This window comes from Protobothrops mucrosquamatus, unplaced genomic scaffold, assembly GCF_001527695.2.
Source record: "Protobothrops mucrosquamatus isolate PMUCROS unplaced genomic scaffold, P.Mucros_1.0 scaffold1499, whole genome shotgun sequence".
NCBI lineage: Eukaryota > Metazoa > Chordata > Lepidosauria > Squamata > Viperidae > Protobothrops > Protobothrops mucrosquamatus.
In genome coordinates, this window is record NW_015387673.1 from 569,554 (window position 1) to 571,499 (window position 1,946).

A 1,946-nucleotide genomic window follows, 5' to 3' on the forward strand; every position below is an offset into this window, starting at 1 on the left:
TCTCTGAGCTTGGTGGTTTTCTTGCAGATGTTTCATGACCCAACTAGGGAACATCATCACTGCTAGAAAGGAGGGGGGATTGTGGAGAGAGGAGGAGGAGGAGGAGGAGGAGGAGGAGGAGGAGGAGGAGAGGTGGCTGTAGTGTCCTTGGTGCTCACTGAGCTGGGTGGTTTTTGTGTAGATGTTTCATGACCCAGCTAGGGAACATCATCAGTGCTAGAAGGGAGTGGGGTTTATGGAGAGGAGGAGGGGGAGGAGGAGGAATGACTGTGGGGTCCTTGGTGCTCTCTGAGCTTGGTGGTTTTCTTGCAGACATTTCATGACCCAACTAGGAGACGTCATCCGTTGTGGAAGAGAGTGGGGTTTGCTCTCTTCGTATATACTAGTGGCCTGCCCTGTCGGTGTTGTGGGGAGTGGTCTTGGTTGTTCCTTGATCAGGCTGTTATTAACTTCCCAACACATGGACAGACTTAACATAGTTTCAACTGGGAAACTGACCTAGACTAAGCCAACTCCAAAAAACGCTAGAGAATTCCTGGAAGCCTGGCACTCAGCCAAACCAGCCATCAACAGGCACACAGAGAGAAGCAACAACTACCTACCATTGAAAAGTGAGAATCAAAAAAGCCAAAAAGGAAACAAAAAGACCCCCAAACCTCCTCACCACCAGTCAATACCCAGAGATTAACACCTAGATCAGGGGTCTTCAAACTTGGCCCTTTGATGACTTGTGGACTTCAACTCCCAGAATTCCTCAGCCAGGTACACTGGCTGAGGAATTCTGGGAGTTGAAGTCCACAAGTCATTAAGGGGCCCTAGCTCCCCCATGCTGGCTGAGGAATTCTTGGAGTTGAAGTCCAGAAGTCACAAAGGGGCCATAGTTCCCCCATGCTGGCTGAGGAATTCTGGGAGTTGAAGTCCAGAAGTCACAAAGGGGCCATAGTTCCCCCATGCTGGCTGAGGAATTCTGGGAGTTGAAGTCCACAAGTCATAAAAGGGCCAAGTTTGAAGACCCCTGACCTAGATCAACAATCAAGAAGTAAACCACACCCCAATCAAGAAACTACCAATTGAGACAAACAAGCTAACAGTAAACAACAACCTAATCTAGGAACTGTCACCAAAACAGACCTAAAATCGGGCACAATCACTTAGCAACCTCATTATTAGCAATGGAAATTCTCATCCCAGTTGTGGTCATAAGGTGAGGACTACCTCTGGATGGTGTCAGCTACCCATTCATTGTCAAAGATGAATTAATGGGTTAAATTCAACTCCATTCTAATTCCCAACACTATCTCCATATTTGCTGTTTTTTTTCAGATCGAGAAAATCAATCTATCCTTATCACGTGAGTATCAAAGTGCACGTTCAAACTACGGTTTTACAAGCTGGAGGAGTTCATTTTTTAAAAAATGGGACGGCTTAGAAGTCATAAATCAAAGATACCCCTTTCCTCTCCCCCCACCCTTATTCTGTCTCCTTTTCAGCGGAGAATCCGGTGCAGGGAAGACGGTCAACACGAAGCGAGTCATCCAGTATTTCGCCAGCATCGCTGCCATTGGGGACCGCAAGAAAGAGGCCACCAATTCCCCCAAGGTAGTTCTTATAAAGGTTGGGGGGCTTCAATAGTCTTCCCCAATCTGGTTCCCTCCAGATGTGCTTAGCTAGGGGTGATGGGGCTAGTAGTCTAACATCTGGAGAACATCAACCTGGAGAAGTGTCTTTCATAGCATGTTCCTGACAAGATGTTCCTGGAGTTTTCTGGAGAACATCAACCTGGAGATGCTTCTTTCATAGCATGTTCCTGACAAGATGTTCCTGGCATTTTCTGGAGAACATCAACCTGGGGAAGCTTCTTTCATAGCATGTTCCTGACAAGATGTTCCTGGCGTTTTCTGGAGAACGTCAACCTGGGGAAACTGGAGAACATCAACCTGGAGAAG

The 1,946-nt window shown here is 47.2% G+C and overlaps 1 protein-coding gene across 1 annotated transcript in view; it reads left to right on the forward strand.

The window, feature by feature from the left end:
• The window catches only part of LOC107293091 (myosin-7), a 65,531-nt gene that overhangs the window by 5,301 nt on the left and 58,284 nt on the right, over nucleotides 1-1,946 (forward strand). Inside the window, exons 3-4 of the mRNA XM_029285316.1 lie at nucleotides 1,324-1,351; nucleotides 1,491-1,614. Coding sequence (XP_029141149.1) covers nucleotides 1,324-1,351; nucleotides 1,491-1,614 — 152 coding nt within the window. The remainder of the gene's footprint in view (nucleotides 1-1,323; nucleotides 1,352-1,490; nucleotides 1,615-1,946) is intronic.